The sequence below is a fragment of the Aquarana catesbeiana genome, linkage group LG01 (assembly GCF_042186555.1).
Source record: "Aquarana catesbeiana isolate 2022-GZ linkage group LG01, ASM4218655v1, whole genome shotgun sequence".
Lineage (NCBI taxonomy): Eukaryota > Metazoa > Chordata > Amphibia > Anura > Ranidae > Aquarana > Aquarana catesbeiana.
Genome location: NC_133324.1, coordinates 67299005 through 67319308, shown reverse-complemented (window position 1 = coordinate 67319308; position 20304 = coordinate 67299005). Strand labels below are relative to the sequence as shown.

Here is a 20304-nt window from a genome sequence, read left to right as displayed (position 1 = left end):
CAGCGGAGGGATACACTATGCAAACAGCGGAGGGAGAACATACTTGTCAGATTCTGCCTCGCTGTTGTGGGGCAGGTTTTCTGTGTGCTGAATGGTGGCTTTTGCCTGTGTGTAAGGGCGGGTTGCAACACACACAAAACCCGCCCTTCAACACACCTAAAACCCGCCCCACAACAGCGAGGCTCAAGCTGACAAGTACGTTCTACCTCCACTGTTTGCATAGCGTCGGATAATGCCTCAGACAATCTGAACATGCGCTGTGTTGATGTCACGCCAGCTGATCAACATATCAGCTGGAGTGACGTTTGGTACTGCGCATGCGCAGACCCATCGGAGGCATTTTTGGATGGGAGGCATTTCTCAATAGAACACCGGTGCACCACACTGCACCCTACCCACATGAGTCCTCAATTTTCCCCTATCCTCTCTCTCTCTTCTATGTGTTCAATCTCTCCCTTATCCCTCTCCCATGTCCTGTGAGTCTCTCTATATTGTCTCCAAAGTTTCTCAGCTTTTTTCCTCTTTTCTGTGCCTTCTAATTTTCTGTCCTGAATTTTCTCATATCTCCTTTCTCTCTTCTATGAGGTCACTCTCTCCCAAACTCCTCTCTTGTGTCTCCTAGTTTGCACCCTCCCTGTACTCCTTTCTTCCTACTCTTGATATGGGTCCTCTAGTTTCTCTCTTTCTATGTGGTCACTCTCTTCTTTACCCTTCTCCTGCATCTCCTGTCTATCCTTCCACTTTCTATCCTCATTAGCTTCTCTCTCTCCTGTGCCCTCTAACGCCATGTCTCAATTCCTCACTTTTCTCTTATCCTTCCTCTTTCTCTCTTCTATTCAGTCACTTTCTCCCTTACCCATTTCTTGTGTCTTCTGGTCTGCACCCTCGCTATATTGTTTCCTGCTACCTAACATATACAATATGTAAATCTCTAAGCCAAAATGTTTTTATCTTTAAGAAGTTAGTGCCACAGTGTCTGCTGATGTCACCAGCCAGTAGAGGGCATCAGTGGCATGATCTTCCAATTACAGCATAGTCAGAGTACAGCCATAAACAATAAAGCTGTCACAGGGTCCCAGAGTATCCTACAGAGTGTCCCAGATTCGGGCAGGTTCTCGTACTTCACTCCATTTACAGTGAGATGTTTGACATCTTGACACATGAAGCAATCTCTTTAATTTGATGAGCCATCTTTATTTAACAAATAAATAATTTAGATGCTCTGTCCTTGCTGATTTATCGTTTAGCAGAAATTATTGAGATGGGTTCCGGAATGTCTGAATATCAAATTATGTTAAAGTTTGAGGAGAAACATAAGCCAACAGTGATTGAACAGGCAAGGCAACCATTCATGAGTATCCGCCAAGTTCACAAGAAGACCGCAAAGACAAGCTGCCATCATTTCTGACTGCTGACATCCTACCGGAAAGATGTGCCTCCCACTTGTGTCTGTTGCAGTTATATACTGTATTAGCGTATGTTATAGCAAGATCTTTTAGCCTTATGGATGTAGAGTAAAGGCTTGAGTGTGCCCGATAATTCTTGGCTTCCAGTTAATAAACTGGGGATTTACAGTAAAAATAAAGAAATAATGTTTCTGAATAAACAAATCCTAAACCCCAAAAATCCTTCAGACTCTGCTATATGGTCTAATCTCAGTATCCATTAAGAAGCTGGGAGCTATCGGTAATCCTGAAGAGACTTTACGGTGATTGGGCACCAAAGTGACCAAAACAGAAATACGTGACAGACACAGGGGACTTTGCTCATATTTTTTGGCAATGTCCTTTGATTTAAACTGTTTGGGATGAACTCACACAATTTATTTTTAAGTTGACAACTACTCCAGTTCCCATGAGCATTGATATTTGTATACTGGATTTGGTTCAACCGCTGGCTCTTATGAGAGTCTTGAGAGTCCAGTTGGGACTTCTCTTCTTTTAAGGCCAGGAAAGCCATCATTCTGAAATGAAAATCTCAAGTGGCCCCTACACTTGACTACTGGAAGCAGTTGGTTAACTTGGCCATGCCCCTCTATACATTTTTGCCACAAGACATTTTCCAAGGTATGGGATAAATGGCTTAACTCCCCTTCAACAAATGCTGCCTTGCAAGACACCTCCCAGACTCGACCATGAAAAGTTGGAGCAGTAGATGCAAGTTATTTCTGCTCCTCGTGTAGGCTATTGTATAGTGAGAGTATTACAGGTGATACATGGGAACAGATTCCCAAACACAGGTGTGGGGCTGTGTGCACTGTATGGTGAATGCCGTGTGATGGCTTGTATAAGTGCTAAAACGTATCAAGCAAAAAAACAGTAAAAAATATATATATGGTAATAAAATGAAAATAATATAAGTGCATGAAACAATTATCTTGTATGAAAACATTTTTTGATTAATGAAGAAGTCCAAAAAATGTACAGTAAACATGAAATAATTAATGTCCATATATCAAAAATAAAAATAAATTCCCAAATGTGACTGGTGCAAGCTCAAAAAATGGTGGTGACAGTCTATCATGAATTCCAGAGAGAAACTGGAAGTGCTGGAAGTGCTGGAAGTGACGTAGTGCGTACCAAGTCCCGCCTTACACGTTTCGTCATAAGATGTCATCTGAGGCGCCTTGGAGCTCCCCACCTATTAAAAAAGGCTTTAATGCCTATATACTTTTTTAATAAAATACTTTATTTTTTTACGGTGGTACACTATGAGGGTCCGTTCTTTTTATTAATTTTCATGTGGATGCCCGAATGCCCCCAGCTCATAGTTCAGGGAGGACGACACCACTAGTGGAATACTAGTAGCCTGTCCATAACCCACTATATGCTACTCACCCCAGCAGGGACCAAGCCTCCAGGTGGAGATCTGATTGTTTATATCAGGCAGTGGAGGAGTAAATATCCCGGGACTGGGCCACCAGGAATAGGAGTTTTTTTCAATATACGCCTTTCACCACTGCAGGGGTAAGGCGCTCTGGTGAGTGCAAATACGAGAGGGGAGCACGGAAAAGTCACTAACATATTTCTGGCAGTGGAATTCATGATAGACTGTCACCACCATTTTTTGAGCTTGCACCAGTCACTTTTGGGAATTTATTTTTATTTTTTTATATATGGACATTAATTATTTCATGTTTACTGTACATTTTTTGGACTTCTTCACTCATCAAAAAATGTTTCATGCAAAATAATTGTTTCATGCACTTATATTATTTTCATTTTATTACCATATATATTTATATATATATATTTTTTACTGTTTTTTGCTTGATACATTTTAGCACTTATACAAGCCATCACACGGCATTCACCATACAATGCACACAGCCTCACACCTGTGTTTGGGAATCTGTTCCCCTGTATCACCTGTAATACTTCCACCACCCCCAATTTACTATTTATGATAGGTTGGCTTCATAGAACAGCGCCACTTTACCTTTCTTTGGATCTGATATATTTATTGGATTTCACTTTGTGAAGTTTGTTATAGGGAGGCAGCAGTTCACATCACTCCTGATGCCGCGTACACACCAATCTTGGGTGTTTTTTCCGACTGAATTCTGCACAAGCTTGGCTTGCATACACACGCCCATACAAAAGTTCGCTGAACTTTCGACCGCCAAGAACGCGGTGACATACAACACTACGACGAGCCGAGAAAATGAAGTTCAATGCTTCCGAGCATGCGTTGAATTGTTTCTGAGCATGCGTAGGAATTTTGTAATATTTTTCTGCATTTTAAAATTAAATAAAAAAAGAATTTGGGAACAAAAGTGACCAAAAACAGTAAATTATAAATGAAGGCAAACTTTTTGGGGGATTTTAATGGAGTGGTGAGGGTTGAGAACCCAGTCAGGTCTTTTATTGCTCAAGAGGTAGTGGTAGAGGGGTGCTGGACACGGAGTTTCACAGGTTTTCAAAATGTGGACAAATTCATTACTTGAGCTCAACAGGCTTGTATTCGGCAGTTTATTATAAAGGCAGGGATCCCCCAGGAGAGGACATTCACCCAAGTTGAGAAGTCCAAGTGTAGTAGGTCAAACAGAGCACCAAATGACCCCCCACTGGAAGATTTCTTCTCTATTCCTATTTTGGTGGCAACACAAGATTTTCAATCTACCTTCAGTTTCATTCCTGGACATATTGGTGATCAGAAAAATTATAGAGAGTGAATCTCCCTAATGAGGACACAGACAGCAATAAAGAACCTAAGTGTACAGTAACAGGTCAAAGGGACCGCCAAATAAAAAATCCTTAGGAGTCCAAAGTCGTTATTGTTCAATTGGTTAAAAAAAAGCAAAAGACTTCCAAAACACTCGAAAATATTGTATATATTTAAAATGAAGCTCCACTTTAACCCATGAATTGCAACCACATGTAACATACTGTATGTTTTTACATTCTTTTTGTAGAAAAAACTGCCACTGGGGATCCATGTTATTGGGTCCATGACACCACCTCCAAACTAATTACTTCAGTTTCCATTGGGAGGGGAGGAGCCCGGAAGGGAGCTGGTTAAGATTCTATATAGCACTTTTGAATGTCATATCCTCCTTTTCAAACAGCCATTAAAAACTCCCAAAACAGATATGCGAACTAATAAAAGCGATCGGTTTAATGAACTCAGACAAAAACATTAAAATGTAAATTCGGTGGAAGCTCGGGTAATCTGGGTGCCGTTTTTAATATCCCACCATTTCAATGCGCCGTGCTTTTATTTGAAGATGAAAGCTTTCACCTTTTCGCTGGAGAGGAGGAAACCGGCACTCACGTCTGCTAGGCAAAACAGCCCTAGAAACTTTGTTTTATTGATTTTGCTATAACTTTGATGTTAAAATTGGATTGCTCTTGATTTTCGCAGAGCCATAGAAACGACTGCCTTAGGCTCATTAAGCAAATACCCCAAAAATCATTCTGAAACAAAACAAAATGATGGCACTTAATATTACTCTAGTTGCAAGGTAGAATCCACCTTGGGGACGGCACGCAGTTGCAGTTTGGATACCTGTGTTTGACTAGAAATCAAATATTACGTATTTAGTAGGAGCTCTGAGGCGACGCCAAGGCAATAATCTTCGAGAAATATCCTGCACAAGAGAACCATTTAAACCTCAAAGTACTTTCTCTTTTTATGGCCGAAAAACAATTATATCTGTAGTTAGAGCACAAAATGGCAAAGAAATTAAATGTATCTGCTATAGATGCAAACTTTATTAGATCAGATGGTTATAACCTCAGCGTGTTATTGAGCAAGCTGATCAACCATCAGCGGGTCAGTGAGAGGTCTTTCACTCAGGGCTGCCGAGCTGAGGCTGTGATTTTATTCTTCAGAATTCCTATCAGGAACCTTAAAAGGATCAAGGGGTAAGGGTTTCAATATAGCAAATATCAAAGAAAAAATATTTAGTAAAATATAGTTTTATAAATAGATAGATAGATAGATAGATAGATAGATAGATAGATAGATAGACAGACAGACAGACAGACAGACAGACAGACAGACAGATAGATAGATAGATAGATAGATAAATAGATATAGAAGCCAGCAGCTGCCTAAGCACAAGTTGAAGAGAAACAATGTGGAGGATTGTGGGGCCAGGTGCCAGGGCACCAACAGAGGGTGTCGAGCTTTAGTAACGTCCATGCAATAAAAACCTCCATAGTTTCTTTCCCAAATTACTGTAACTTCCAATACATGAACTTGTCAAAAATATAAACTGTCATATATGACCCCTGCACTCTGTGAAATACTTACCTTTGACCCCTGCACTTGTGCTTTACAATACTTCCTCTTGACCCTTGCACTTGCATGTTACTTACTCTTGACCCCTGTGCTGGGTGCATTACTTACTCTTGACCCCTATGCTCTGTGTGTTACTTACTTTTTATCCCTTCACTCTGTGCAATACTTAGTTTTGATCTCTGCACTTGAAAATGACTTACTGTTGGCCCCTGCCCAGTGTGCGTTACATACTCCTGACCCCTACACTTTGTGCATTACATACTCCTGACCCTTGCACTCTGTGCATTACTTACTCCTGTGCTGCGATAGATAGATACCGTAGTGTACCGTAGATAGATAGATAGATAGATAGATAGATAGATAGATAGATAGATAGATAGATAGATAGATAGATAGATAGATAGATAGATAGAAAAGCCAGCAGTTTAAGCACACAATTTGCATCTGTACCTGTAAATGCAATTACTTCCCCACATACAGAGCACGAATCATTGTAGTGGGAAACCATGGGAGATTGGAGCTGACATTCTAAGGGATCTTGTGGTGGGAAAGGTCTCAAACAATTGTGTGTTCATTTCTACTGGTATAGTAAAGGTAATCTACCTATTCTCTGATAGGCAAGCAAAGGCACAAACTAATGCCAAGGTGAGTACATTTTAGGGAGGGAGGGAGGGAGGGAGAATTTGTGCTAGAACAGTTATTCCCTGGGGGCGATTGTACTGGAAAGAGGTAGGAATTTTTTCTTGGGGAAGGAATATGTCTGCCCCCTTCACTCTGTGCGTTACTCAGTTTGGACCCCTGCACTCTGTGTGTTACTTACTCTTGATCCCTGCACTCTATACAATATTTACTATTGACCCTTGCACTCTGTGCGGTACAGTACTTCTCTTGGCCCCTTGCACTTGCATGTTACTTACTCTTGACCCCTGCGATCTGTGTGTAACTTACTCTTGACCCCTGGCCTCTGCGTCTTACCTAATCTTGACCCCTGAGCTCTGTAAGTTACTTACTTTTTATTCCTGCGCTCTGTGAAATACTTAGTCTTGACCTCTGCACTTGTACATTACTAGTTTTTAACCCCTGTCCCCCCATGGGTCACTTACTGCTAACCCATGTGCACTGTACGTTACATACTCCTGATCCCTGCACTGTGTTTCTTACTTCTGACCCTTGCACTCTGTTCCTTCTGCACTCCTGGCCCCTGTACCCTGTGCATTACTTACTCCTGACCTGAAATAGATAGATAGATAGATAGATAGATAGATAGATAGATAGATAGATAGATAGATAGATAGATAGATAGATAGATAGATAGATAGATAGATAGATAGATAGATAGATAGGAAATGTTCTAAAATTCAATATGGTAATTTTGCTATGAATCATTATGAGATTCATTTATAGACTAGTGCTGGAAGCCTCAAAGTTCAGAAGCACTGCTCCCTCAGTGTTAATGTCAAATAGGGTTCTTTCATGAAAAATAATGATAATAATAATGATAATAATAATAATGCTCCTGGTAGTCAGAGACCCTTGGATATAGGATGCCTAGGCATTAGGACACATGAGGAAGCTCAGCATCAGCAAACATTTTATTTGCGGCAAGAATGACCTATATTTGTACTCCAAGTAATGAGCTAATTTGGTAATGCTGACATCTGCCACGCATACCACAATAAATGTACTTTTAAAAAAAAGGTCAAAAGTAATGCACCACTGAGAAAAATCCTGGCAGATACAAACACATAACAAGTCAAACATATTGAATTTTTGAATGTTTTCTCATTTTTACTTGGAATATAAACTCCTTATAAACAAATGTTTTTTTTTTTTGTTTTTTTTGGGGACCACACGTTGGGAATCGGCATAGGTGATGTGACTCGGTTAGTTCAAAATGATTCTCACATCTCAGCGGTGGCAGAGCGGCCTGATATTGCACAGGAAGAACGGCACAGTTGGGTTCCAGGAGAAAGTAACAGATGGCCTGTAATTGCAGAGGCAGTATGTGATGGAGCACATTCTCAATCCTCTTGTCTCGCTCGGACAAGGCCAGATAATCTGCCAATGCTTTGAGAGAGGACAAAATGAAACAGGATTGATCTGTTCTTCTAGCCAGGAAGCACTTAGCAGCGTTTGCCTTTTTGCGGCCTTAAGCTTATTGCCAGTATAACCAGCCTTGTTTCTCTACAACGCAGGAGAGTCATTGGAAAATACTGCTGGGGCTACCTGTGCGCTCTGGCTGATGCCTACCTACTGGGTTTGGGCTAATGCGCCCATCTTTCTGTGAGCTGCACTGTGCATGTGGGTAGGTGCTGGGCAGTAAACACTTGGAGTCCAGGTGAAAAAACAGGAATATATTATAACAGAAGTCCAGCAATACACAACAGGCCCAGTGGGAACACAAACCTGACCGGGAGCACTCACAGGATGTAACAGAAATCTGTGAGTAGATGTCCTGTCCCGGCACTTTCCCTACTCCTCCCAAACATTTCTCTGATGCTAAATCCCTTCCCTGACAGACAGGTGACCAGTACCTACACTAGCCATTCACAAAATGAGCACCAAACCAGGGAGCCAGGGTCCTCAATAGACTCTGCCTGACCCAAGATGGCCACCAAATTCACATGGGGTGCCAACATCCAATCAGATGTTGCCTTCCTGTGACCGAGGGGAAATATAAAGGAATTCGTTTCCTCTCAACTTCCTCCTCTGCCTGCAATGCGGCTGCAGACTAGCGCCACCTGCAGTGGAGAAAATAGACTGCACCTGCCTACACAATTAACTAACAATTCACCAGAAGGGGCCAGATTCTGCCATTGCCCCAGTGTTTGCCTCAAGAATAATTATAATACCTATGGCTGTTTTTCCTTTTAGTAGTCCTGCATAAGAAGACTACCAGTTGTATCCTTTGCTCTAAGGGCCATATTAATAATAATCCCTCCACTATACAGCCAGAGAAACATGTAAACAAGCAGATCTCTGATTGGTTACATGCTTTGGAGGATAAATAAATAAATATATTTGAAAAAATATATATAATAAAATGTATTAAAAAAAACAAATCATGTAAGGTATCAGCACGATTGTCGGAGTGAGAGCAATAATTCCAGGACCAGAGTTCAAGGTTAACTCTAAACTGATGAGCTGTAAAGGCTTTTAAATCATCGCGTATTGGGAGTTTTTAGTAGTTTTTTCGTGATATCACAGACACACGCAATTTTAAAAACGGACATGTTTGGTATCTATTTACTTGTCACAACCTCATCTTTTGTATTCTACCAAAAAAATTGGTTATTATGTTGTGTGGGTTTGCGCTAAAATTCAGTTTATTATATTTTTTTCCTGAAAATATGCATTCAATAAACAGTTATCTACAAATATCTACAAGGCCTCTGCTTTTCGGGAAAATACATTATGTTCTGTGGGTTTTAAGCAAATTTTTTTACATGTGTGCAAAAAAAAAAAATGAAAAATATTGCCAAAGCGGTTAAAAGCCTTTTACATAAAAATTTGCTAAATTTTAACAGGGTAGGTGGTCAGGTCTTTCCTCAACCCTCCCCAATTACTCGGCTTAGGAATGGCAGGCAGAATGCAACAAAACATCAATAAAGTCAACTTGTACACACGTACTAAGGCCAATTCAAACAATTGCCGATTAACGTACAATACTGTATGTGGTGTACACACGTACTAAGGCCAATTCAAACAATTGCCGATAAACGTACCATATTGCATGTGGTGTACACACGTACTAAGGCCAATTCAAACAATTGCCGATAAACGTACCATATTGCATGTGGTGTACACACGTACTAAGGCCAATTCAAACAATTGCCGATAAATTTACCATATTGCATGTGGTGTACACACGTACTAAGGCCAATTCAAACAATTGCCGATAAACTTACCATATTGCATGTGGTGTACACACGTACTAAGGCCAATTCAAACAATTGCCGCTTAACGTACCATATTGTATGTGGTGTGTGGGGTGAAACTAGTTTCTGGAGGAAACTTACACAACCACAGGGGGAAAGGGCAAATAAACTCCAAGCAGATAGTGCCCTGACTGATATTTGAAGCAGGGACTCCAGTGCTGCAAGGTAGAGGTGATAGCCACCAAGCCAATGTCACCCCCCATTCCCCCTTCACCCACCCTTGTTAAAAAACAAAACATAGATTTATACTAGCCCCTGTTTTGTGCATCACTAGGTGTGACACCCCTGTTCTTCCGGAAGAATTCCTGGCCAATTAAGAGCAAGCTAAATTTTGCAAGAAGACCCTCCAGACCATTGCATCTTCTCACGGGATCTCTCTTGCTCTGCATTCCTAAGGACCTAGAAGAAGTGTGATGTCATCCTCGTGTGTTGTAAATGTTATCAGGGGCTGTTTAACAAAAAATGTATTTTTTTTTTCAAAAATGTTTTAAAGTGGTCCTTTTGGGGTGTAGAAGTCATTCTTCTGCCAAGTGCATCTAGTTTTCCTTTCTTCTCCTTGAGCACTCTGGCGTGAACAGCCACACAATAACGCCTTCGAAACGAAAGCTTTTAAAAGGCCAATTTTCGCCTCTCCATCCTCCAGACGCCGCTCGCGCTCGAGTTTAGGTTTAAAATGATGAGTGATTTTTGAGTGATTGATTAAGGTCAAAATAAGTGTCACTGGTAGAGGAATAATGGGTCAGCCACTTCATTTCAACCTCTTATTCAAATTCTGCTATGGCTGACTGCCTTCGTATTTATGATAAATGTCAAGTGGATGTAGCGGGGCCTACAGAATCTGCCCGTCTCTCATGGGCCATGCTTCCTCTCCGTGAGCAATGTATTCAGCTGAATGCTGCATTATGCTTGTAAAACTCAGCAGCATTTTCACCTTGTTTATTAGTGCCGAAACATTTACAGCGCCCCATTAAATTTGTAGGTTTTGTCCACACAGAGGAATCAGGTGTTGTCAATAGGAATTGAAGTATTTTACAAACTGAGTATCCTTCTTTAATTCATTTTAATGAAGAATAAAACTAAATTGCAAGCAGATATTTAAAAATATACCATTTAATCATGTCATACCTTCATATACACTATATTACCAAAAGTATTGGGACACTTGCCTTTACACGCACATGTACTTTAATGACATCCCAGTCTTAAGCCTCGTACGCATGATCAGATTTTACGCAGACAACGCCTCGGACTTTTGTCTTGTCTTGCATACAAACGGCACACAATTGTCGGCCAACAAACACGAACGTAGTGACGTACTAGACGTACTACGAGCCGATAAAGAGGAAGTTCAATTGTTCAAGCGCCACCTTTTGGGCTCCTTCTGCTAATTTCGTGTTAGTAGAAGTTTGGTGATGTTTTGATTCGCGCTTTTCATTTTACTCTTTTCATTTTGCGCTTTTCATTTTGCACTTGTCAGTTACTTTCTGAACGGCCGTTCGTCAACCAGACATGTTGCCGAATCGGAGGAGATAACGTGTTATTTATTATTGGCCTTGGAGTTATTGCTTTGACCCAAGTCCAGTCCAGGAACAGGAGGAGGAGGATTTCTTTATTAATCGTGACCAATTATGTCATATGCCTTTGCTGCGGGAGCTCCAGGAGAATAATCCGGATGATTTTCGGAATTATCTCTGGATGACAGACCCCTGCTTTCACCAATTCTTGGCATTGTTGACCCCCTATATTAAGAAGCAGGACACATGTATGAGGATTTTATTTTATTTCTTGGTTGAATAATGATTTGATTTGGTAAATTTTCTATATTTTTGGATGCATAGAATGCACTTTTTGGTTAAGTTCTATTGGCAGATAGCATGTCTAATTTTATTTGTTTTCTTTTTTTAATGCACAATAAAAAAAATTGTGTAGAATAATACTTGGCTATGTGTTTTACTTCAAATGACAGTTTGGGAGTAGACAGTTATATTTAAAAAAATACAATGTAAAATTAACAAGGGACACCAAGATAGTTGTATCTTTGATCTTAAAAACTACGGGATAATCGTGTAGTAGGGAAATGGTAATTTGCCCCCCAAAAAAAACAAAAAACAAGCATAATAATATTATTCTTGATATCACTAGAAAATAAAAGCCTTTTAAACTATGCTTGGCAGAACTCCATCAGTATCACCAGCAAAGCAGCTTCATTATTATCCCATTAAGAAGAAGAGAATTGTGCGCTGCATTTAGAGAGTTCAAAATTTGCTGCGTCCCCGAATTTTAATTCTCCATTACGAACGCTAGTTTTCAAGACCGACCAATTCCGGCTCATCCTTGCTTCTGAGCATGTGTGTTTGTACTTTGGACTTTTGTCCGACGGACTTGTTTACACACACTCGGAAAATCCGACAACAGACCGTTGTCCACGAAAAATGTATAAACCTGCCATCCAACATTTGTCCACGGAAAGTTGGCAAACAATTGTCTGATGGAGCGTACAAACGGTCGGATTTTCCGCCAACAGCCTGTCATCCCACAAATCACATCGGAATATCCGATCGTGTGTACGAGGCTTAAGTCAGTAGTGTTCAATATGGAGATGGCCCACCCTTTGTAGCTAAAACAGCTTCAACCCTTCTAGAAAGGCTGTCCACAAGGTTTAGGAGTGTGTCTATGGGAATGTTTGACCATTCTTCCAGAAGCGCATTTGTGAGATCAGGCACTGAGCGAGTACAAAGAAGGGTAACAAAGCTAATAAAGGGTCTGGAGGATATTAGTTATGAGGAAAGGTTGCGAGCACTGAACTTATTCTGTCTGGAGAAGAGACGCTTGAGAGGGGATATGATTTCAATTTACAAATACTGTACTGGTGACCCCACAATAGGGATAAAACTTTTTCGCAGAAGAGAGTTTAATAAGACTCGTGGCCACTCATTACAATTAGAAGAAAAGAGGTTTAACCTTAAACTACGTAGAGGGTTCTTTACTGTAAGAGCGGCAAGGATGTGGAATTCCCTTCCACAGGCGGTGGTCTCAGCGGGGAGCATTGATAGCTTCAAGAAACTATTAGATAATCACCTGAATGACCGCAATATACAGGGATATGTAATGTAATACTGACACATAATCACACACATAGGTTGGACTTGATGGACTTGTGTCTTTTTTCAACCTCACCTACTATGTTACTATGTGGACTATGTGGCTATAATTCATCCAACAGGTGTTCTATCAGGTTGAGGTCAGGACTCTGTGCAGCCCTGTCAAGTTCCTCCACCCCAAACTCGCTCATCTATGTCTTTATGGACCTTGTTTTGTGCACTGTTCCAAATCATTGGGTAAAGGGGGGATTATGGTGTGGGGTTGTTTTTCAGGGGTTGGGCTTGGCCCCTTAGTTCCAGCGAAGGGAACCCTTAAGGCCTCAGCATACCATGTCTGATCAATGCCATTACCAGTAAAATTAAAATAATAATAAAAATGCCATAAATCTATCCCCTATTTTGTAGATGCCATAACTTTTGCGCAAACCAATCAATATTTACCAAAAAGTAGACGAATACATATTGGCCTAAACAAATGAAGACATTTGTTTTTTTAACATTTTTTTTGTATATTTATTACAGCAAAAAGTAAAAAATATAGTTTTTTTTTTTTTTTTTTTCAAAATTGTCGCTCGTTTTTTGTTTATAGTGCACAAAAAAACAAAAAAAAAAACAAAACGCAGAGGTGATCAAATACCACCAAAAGAAAGCGCTATTTGTGGGAAAAAAAGGACGTCAATTTTGTTTGGGTACAACGTCGCAGGACTGCGTAATTGTCAGTTAAAGTGACGCAGTCCCAAATCGCAAAAAATGCCCCGGTCATTAAGGGGGAAAATCTTCCAGTCTGTAAGTGGCTAATTCTTTGTATTTACCTTGGAAAAATCCTCATTCAAATCCTTTGCTCTCGAGATCTTATTCATTCATAGCCAAGGCTGGTGGACTAAGTTACGCCAATAATCAGGAGGAGTTGACCAGAGTCTCATTAGAAAAGGGAACAACAGCCAATATTGTAATATTATAAAGCGCACCTGTCACCGCTGCTGGCAAATGCAAAAAAGCTTGACAATCAAGTCTATGGGAGGGGTTTACTAAAAGTGGTGCTCACAGTATCTGGGGCAGCTGTGCAAAGTAGCCAATCAGCTTCTAGGTTTTATTGTCAAAGCCTAACTGTACAAGCTGAAGTTAAAAGCTGATTGGTTACTATGCACATCTGCACCAGATTCTATGTGCACCAGTTTTAGTAAATCTCCCACATGGTTTTAAAAACACATATGCAAGGTACCTCTTGCCCCCACAAAACCAGAAGCTGCAGTAGGGGATATTCAGAATGTTGCAAAACCAGCATCTGTAGTAGGGAAATTCAGAATGTTGCAAAAGTCAAGGATGAAGTGAGCTAACAGTACATCCCACAATGTCATGTACACCCTACTGGGAGCACGCCGCTTCAGATTGTATTATGTACTGAGGGCACCCAGGGAGGAAGTTGCATAGTCCACTGCTTTGGGTTTCTTGGGCCGCTCATTAGCTGCTGGTGCATGACAAACACAACGTGAGCATTTCCTATACATCTTAAAGGCTAAGTTCAAAAAGGTGAAGGCTAAGTTCAAAAAGGTGAACTAACCCCAAATATCCTGTCCACCCTTCCAGACCCCGTTGCCCCGTTGAGGCCCAGTGCTGCTGGTGTAGCAGTCCATATACTATATACTGAAATACACAACCATGGAGTGAGTATCCACCATAACGTTCACAATGGCAAGAGCTTCTTGGGCAGCGCAGCCACATGACCGTGTTGACCAATGAGAAGCACTTCTTCTTCTGGGAAACCTTTCCAGAAGAAGAAGAAGAAGCCTCAGATTCTCTTCTTCTTGGTCACCTGGCTGAGCTGATTGAAGAGCACTTGCCATTGTGAGCATCATAATGGATACTCACTCCAGAGCTGTGTATTGCAGTGTACAGTGTACACCTACACCGCAGGGACGTGCGGTGAGGTCAGTGGCTGGTGAGGCACTGGCTAGTATCAGAGCCAGATACACACAGGTTACATACTCCGCGATCGATAGAGCGAGAGCAATAATTCTAGCACTAGACCTCCCCTGTAACTCTAAACATGTAACCTGTAAAAAAAATGTAAAGCGTCGCCTATGAAGTTTTTTAAGTACTGAAGTTTGGCGCCATTCCACAAGCGTGCGTAGATTTTAAGCGCGACATGTTAGGTATCCATTTACTCGGCGCAACATCATCTTTCATAGTATGCAAAAAAATCGGGCTAGCTTTTTTTTCTTTTTTTTATTCATGAAACAGTTTCTTTCCAAAAAAAAAAACGCATTTGAAAAATTGCTGGGCAACTACAGTGTAACATAAAAAGTTGCAGCAACCTCCATTTTATTCCCAAGGGTGTCTGCTAAAACAATATATATATAATGTTTAGAGGTTCTAAATAATTTTCTAGCAAAAAAATGATGATTTTTACATGTAGGAGAGAAGTGTCAGAATTGGCCTGGGTGGGAAGGGGTTAATTACCATAAGTAATATACAAAGAATTATTATATATCGTTTTTAAGGTAATTTACTATATTTTCAAAATCTGTACTCAAGCAGGTGGCAGACAAATTACTGAAGTTTGAAGTTATAACTTCCAACCAGTAATTTCACAGTAAATAGATAAATAATCAATTATTATGTTATAACATATAACATAATATTATATCATTTAGCTTAATTAAAACAGTACCTTTTCAGTAGCTGCAGATTCTCATTTTCTCTCTCAACTGTGTAAGAAAAACATGGGATTGTGTGTAAATCTTATACACATAAACATGTTTTTTCCTTGTAGTTAGGAATCTGGGCTGGAAGGGAGCAGTTGTCTTTTAGACACATTTCCCCTTCTATGACACTGCAGTGAGAGGACAAGCTCCACTGCAGAATTTCTATTGGACAGCTGGGGCCAATGGTACTTTACCATTGGTCCAAGGCTCCAAGCTGTCCATTGAGCTCAGTGCCTCTGACAAGAAATTAGAGGCACTGTGAGCTCATCCTCTCAGTCTGCTGCAAACAGGGTGTGTTAGCTTGTATTTAAACTGGCCGCTCTGTATGTAACTTCTGACAGGCTGCACAAGGAGCCCGGTATCTCCGGAACCATAAGTCCTAGGAGCCCCAAGCACCAGTGGTCGGGTAGGGCTTTGGCTACCGATCATTTTTTTTTTATGTTCATGGCAGGTGAGGCTCTGCCTCACCTGCCTCCCCTGACTGCACGTCCCAGCTACACCGGCAGCACGGGACACCACACCTGTTATATCTGGAAGGGTTGCCAGGATACTTGGAGTTAGTTCATCTCATCCTTTCATTTTTCGTGAAAAAGTGGACTTACCCTTTAAATGAGGAAACCACACATAACAAATTTTATTGGTATTAGGTTAGTGCATTGCAAATAATATAATATAATTTTTATAAGACTTACCCTGGAGTTCACCACTTCTAAGGAGACATTCTGAGGCATGGCACTTGGCACTAGAGAAGAAAAGATGGAAACTTAGTTTCATCACCTCCTTTACTATAAGACTACAGTATGTTGTATTAATTTTGTAAAGCAATCAGCAATGGATCAATGCGTAAATTCATATATATTAATTTCCACGTTGTATTTCAATGATTTCTATCCTATTCCTACCGTGTTTCCCCGAAAATAGGACCTACCCTGAAACTAAGACCTACTGTGATTTTCCAGGATGGCTGCAATATAAGCCCTACCACAAAAATAATCCCTAGTTTAGGCTTGGTTCATACTGGGATGACTTGTCAGGTGGCTCAAGTCGCTCCAACTTATAAAAAGGTTCCTGCGCTACTTGGGGCCGACTTCGTAGTATCTTGCATTGACTTCTATTACAGCGCTGAAGTCGCACTGTGCAGGGCGGCTTTAGGGTCAGGCGACTTTGATGCCGCCCCAGTGTGAACCGAGTTAAAGTGGCTGTACAATCCTATAATCCAATCCACAATCCAATGACAATCTTGGTACATCAGGGACAAGACGTGTGGAACCATTAATTCTAGTAAGTTGACCATCAATATCCCCATGGATCGTCCAACATAATAATTGGCCTCTGGTCATGGCAGCAGTAAGTGAAAGGAAAGCCTTGCAGACGATCTAAGCCTTCATCACTCGATTCAAAACCAAGAAGGAGTTCAGCTTTAGATTCTGTTTTTGAACAATATTTTATGTCAACCTTATAATGGACAGAAACGATGCAGAAAGAAAAGAATGTGTATTGCTTGCTGAAAACATAAAATCTGACAGGTCTGTAATTAAACCTGACTTCAACTTTGATCTTTTACTGACAGCCCGCTAAGCAATCACAAAGCAAGCTTTGTGCCGTGACGCTTGTCAGTTTGCGCGCACGCACCTCCGTGTGAAACCAAAAGCGCCTGAAAGAGTTTCTTTAAGAAAATCCATTCAGCTTGCAGTGGGGAATAAAGCTGCATGTGTCAATGTATAGAAAAGGCCGTGAAAGAAGTTTTTTTTTTTTTTTTCTCTGCTGAATGAAAGAATGACTTGAAATAGACCATTGTTTTAGCTGTTTCTTTTATTCATATTTGAGCTGTTGCTGTACACTGATCTCCATAGAACTCTTCATGTAATATTTTTTTCAGAAGAGAGCCTGTTTTTTTTTTTTTTATAGCTGAACTCCAGGCAAATAGCTAAATACGAAGCTGAAACAGAGATGAGCCGATTGGTTTCTGAAAGCAAGAACGTGGTTCGCTCTGGGCTGAGTATGCTGGCTTTATGCCCAACATGACTACTAGTAAGTTAGATGAACAGCAGAATAATCTGGTGTCAGAATTGCAAACTGTATATGTAACCCATAAGGCCCCTTTCACACTGGGGCGGTAGGGGGCGTCGGCGGTAAAACAGCGCTATATTTAGTGCTGTTTTACCGCGGTATTCAGCCGCTAGCGGTGCGGTTTTAACCCCCCGCTGGCGGCCGAAAAAGGGTTAAAACCCCTCGTATAGCGCGGGGGAATGGAAAAAAAGAAAAAAAGAGAAGAGAGAAAATGCAAAGCAAAGGAAAATGAAAAGGCAAAGGGAAAAAGGATAAAAGGAAAGGAAAGGAAAAAGGTAAAAGGGAAAGGGGAAAAAGGGAGAGAGAAATGGAAAGGGAATAAGGGAAAGGAAAGCAGAAGAAAGGAACAGGGAAAGATAAAAGGGAAAGGAAAATAGGGGCAAAGGAAAGGTGGGAAAGGGAAAAGGTAGGCAAGGGAGAAAATGGAATGAAAGCAATGAGAAAATGAAAAAAAAAAAAAAAAAAACAAGTAAACAAGGAAAGCAATGGAAAAAGGAAAGCATAGAAAATGTGAAAGAAAGGAAAAAGGAGAAGGTAAAGGAGTGGGGAAAAAAAGGAAATGGAAAAGGAAAAGAAAAAAAAAAAGGAAAGGACAACAAAAGGAAAGTAAGGGCAAAGGAAAGATGAGAAAAGGAAAAGGTAGGAAAGGGAGAAAATTGACTGAAAGCAATGAGAAAGGGAAGAAAAAAACAAGTAAACAAGGAAAGGAATGGATAAAGGAAAACAGAGAAAATGCGAAAGAAAGGAAAATGAATAGGTAAAGGAGTGGAAAAGAAAAAGGAAAAAGCAAAAGAAAGGAAAAGGGAAAGTAAAGGAAAGCAAATGAAAGTAACAGGGAAAAGAAAAGGGAAAGGAAAGAAAAGGGAAAGGAAAATAAATGAAACCCTCAGTAAATCAATAAGTACCCAAAAGAAAACCAGATTCATATCCTGATGAGATAACTCCTCTGAATGAATATGGAATTTCACATCAACTATGAAACAATGTATGTTCAGTAATTATTCTTGCCTTTGATAAGGTTAGAGATCGAGGCCCAGCAGCTGTGTCATGCCGTTACCTGCAGAGCCACCATTCGGAATGACACCTGCCTTGCTCTATAGAAAACATGTCACGTTGCGAGAATCTCAGTGTTCACACACTATCTGCCATGTGCTAATGAGATTGTGTAAAAAATTACACATTCTCATGAATGTGTTTTCATAAATGCCATAAAGTGTCATGTAGCTATAGTATACATTTTATGTAGAAAAGAAAAACATTCACAATAGACTATTCACCGCCTTTGCTTGACAAAGAGTACTGAAATAAATACTAGAAGTACATCACTATCTTTCAATGAAATGAGTGTGGATGCTACCATTGACTCTACAGGCAAAGCCAAGTGCATAGTTGTTTGCTTGCACCATTGTGTGCTGGAACAGTTAGGATGTCATTTTCTGTTGGCACAAAATCAAAATCAGTAAAACCAGTTCCTCACCACTGATCACTGTCACTATACACCGATCAGCCATAACATTATGACCACTGACAGGTGAAGTGCATGCCATGACTATCTCATTAGAATGTCACCAGAAAGTGGATGAGATATATTAGGCAACAAGTGAACATGTTGTCCCTGAAATTGATGAGTTGAAAGCAAAAAAATGGGCAGACATAAGGATTTGAACGACTTTGACATGGGCCAAGTTGTAATGGCTAGACGACTGGGTCTAAGCAATCCCAAAACTGCAGCCCTTGTGGGATGTTCCTGGTCGGCAGTGACCAGGACTCACCAAAATCACTCCAAGGTAGTAATGCTGGCGAATCGGCTACATGGTCATGGGCGGCCTAACTTCATTGATGAATGTGGAGAGCGAAGGCCCTGCCCAAATTGGAGTTGCTGGCATCTCCCGAATCAAATGTGGGACTGAGGATTCATGGTGTTTGATATATTTTTGTCTTTTTTTAATGTAAAAAACAAATGTCTTCTTACAACCTAAATATGTGACTAGGGCAAATCGCAAGTTACTGTTACTATTACTGTTAACAATAATTTTATAACAGGCAATACAATGAGCCACTCTTACCATCTGATAAGGTCATGATTGCGTGTTCTTCTGTTGAGACTCCGGGGCCATAACGATTGTAGGCCAAAACTCTTATACTGTATTCCATAAACTTCCGAAGGCCTTCAAGTCTGTAAGAAAGTCCATCAACTTCGATGTTCTGGGAAAAGAGAAAAGAAGGGCAGTTAACAGTTGACAACTTATAAACTGCTTTTCATTATAGACCAAAGGGAGCACTAAGTAGGCATTGCCAGCTAAGGTATGACTGTAGGGATGCTATTAGCTCTAAAGGCATCTAGAAATGTGTACCCTATCTATCGCTACATCGATATGACCTGCAAAACAAAAGACAAAAACTGTTCTGTCCTACATCGATCATCCCTTTTCCAAAACCATTTTCTGTGTACAGAACATGAGAATAAGGACTGATTTTACCCAAAGCAGCCAAAGGAAAAGATGGACAATTAGACCCATGGGCATATAAGCTACAGTGTATGTTACCCCAACATTTCATATTTCTGATATGTGCCCATTGTACTGCGTACTCTTGTTAAAAAGTCTCCTGTTCTCTTTGTATTGCTTCCTTTGTGTGAAATATCTGGTGATTTCTCCAGTCTCCCTGCCTTCCTATTTCAAACTGACCACACTAGGCATAGAAGCACATCCATCCCAGCGTGGTCAGTTTTCTGGCTGTGCTCGG

The 20304-nt window shown here is 40.6% G+C and overlaps 1 protein-coding gene across 2 annotated transcripts in view; it reads right to left on the bottom strand.

Moving 5' to 3' along the window:
• DCC (DCC netrin 1 receptor) overlaps positions 1–20304 on the bottom strand; it is a 980705-nt gene that overhangs the window by 205248 nt on the left and 755153 nt on the right. For both annotated transcript variants that reach the window (XM_073619854.1, XM_073619846.1), the window contains exons 11-12: positions 19626–19764; positions 16182–16231 (exon numbers count right to left, since the gene is read on the bottom strand). In XM_073619854.1, the coding sequence (XP_073475955.1) occupies positions 16182–16231; positions 19626–19764 (189 nt within the window). The remainder of the gene's footprint in view (positions 1–16181; positions 16232–19625; positions 19765–20304) is intronic.